The sequence below is a fragment of the Atta colombica genome, unplaced genomic scaffold, assembly GCF_001594045.1.
Source record: "Atta colombica isolate Treedump-2 unplaced genomic scaffold, Acol1.0 scaffold162, whole genome shotgun sequence".
NCBI lineage: Eukaryota > Metazoa > Arthropoda > Insecta > Hymenoptera > Formicidae > Atta > Atta colombica.
In genome coordinates, this window is record NW_017259253.1 from 420,644 (window position 1) to 422,421 (window position 1,778).

Below are 1,778 nucleotides of genomic sequence, written 5' to 3' on the forward strand. Positions count from 1 at the left end.
ACATTTAAACTTGCTGATGACAGTATTTGCTTTGTATTTGAGTGAATACATCATATAATATACGTAAAAACTTGTCACACTATGCGAATTTATGTAATCTTTTACGAAATCTCAAAAATAGTCTCTCCGTTCAATTTCGTATATAATATTCAGATTTTTATTATCCGAAATCTGATATCTCTTTTTTCATAAATATAAAATATAACTTAAGTTTCATTTATTAATAAAATTATTAATAAAATATATAAATTGTATATGTACGTTTATAATATATAACGGTATACAGAATAATATTTAAACATTGTTTAGGATTAGTGTAAACAAAATTTTGTAACAGTAACCGTAAGGCATAAACTTTAACCGATGAGCCAATCAAAATATTGCTTTAGATCAACGTAATTTAACAGAAATAGAAATAAACTTTTCTGTAAGGTAAATTTCATTTCTGGTTGAAGAGAGAGAGAGAGAGAGAGAGAGAGAGAGAGAGAGAGAGAGAGAGAGAGAAAGAGAATTTTGTATTTCGTAGAGTCCGTATAGTCCGTATAGTCCGAACAAAACAGTTTCACTCTTTTTCTACGGAATATGTTTTTCTTTCTGCCACATATTGCAAAGACCAAATCACGCATTCAGAAATAGAACGATTCTTGAAGCATCACGTACTCTTCTCAGATAATCACGCAAAGTTTTTCGCTACTCGCTTAGAAAATCTCTGCGTAGATCTCTTTTTTCTTCCATGAATATATAAAGTGACGCAAGCGCAAATCATGTCGAGCTTGAAGTCTTTGTCAGTACATATCATTTGCTACTGCGATAATGGAGATCTATCTCAATATTTTGTTCGCAACGGTCCAGATCAAACAAGCAAAATTATAAGAATGATTTCGAATCAATTTGCAACTAAATGTCTGAATCATGAAAATAATCGACACGTGGTAGCTGATGCATTCCTCGATTGAAATGTGTAGTATAGCTGAATGTAATTTGCTACATATTGCTGGTTTTACTTCTAATTCCCAGTGGCATGTCCTAGAAATCAAGAATTTCTACAATCAATTGGAGCTCGGTAACATTCTTACATTCTTCTTCGTGACCATATTGAAATACTGCGCTTTACTTTTGCGCGAAAATGACATTCGTAATTGTATCGATTATATTAAAAGTGATTGGAGAAATGTGAGATACATGGATGAAAGAAGAATCATGTTGAAGAACGCAAACTTTGGCCGTCGGCTGGTGATCATCTGCAGCGTCCTCATATACGGCGGCGTCACGTTCTATTATGTGGCGGTGCCACTGATTTGCGCGAAGATCAAAGAGGAAGATACTAATTTCATTTATCGCAAGCTGATGTTCCCAGTGTCCAGAGTGATTGTCGATGCTCTTCATAGTTCAGTTAATAAGATTTTTTATTCCATTCTGTTATTTGCTGGCTTTATTGCCCACAACATCACAGTGGCTGCGTGTAACCTGGCAACTCTCCTCGCAATTCATGCATGTGGACAGCTGCAGGTGCTCGTGTTCTGGATAAACCGCTTAGTCAAGAGTCGAGAGAACGTCAACGATATCATGTACGACAGATTAGCTAAGATAATACAATTACACATGCATATCTTGAAGTAAGTATGAACTTTGAACGTATTTAAATATTGCGTATGCACTGTCTGATTGTCAAAAGTAGAGATATAAGAAATTAAATTATGCCAATAATTAAGTAATGTACTGCATAAATAGAATATATGTAGGTGTATGTATATATATATATATATATACATATATAT

At 33.8% G+C, this 1,778-nt stretch overlaps 1 protein-coding gene across 1 annotated transcript; it reads left to right on the plus strand.

Moving 5' to 3' along the window:
* The first annotated feature begins 957 nt into the window (after positions 1-957).
* Positions 958-1,620, plus strand: LOC108685909. Its single transcript, XM_018190927.1, has one exon. It carries the CDS (start codon positions 958-960, stop codon positions 1,618-1,620), a length of 663 nt encoding a protein of 220 aa, XP_018046416.1.
* The last annotated feature ends 158 nt before the right edge of the window (positions 1,621-1,778 follow it).

Coding starts and splice junctions, on each gene's coding strand:
- LOC108685909 (XM_018190927.1), top strand. CDS start 958: ATGTGTAGTATAGCTGAATGTAATTTGCTACATATTGCTGGTTTTACT.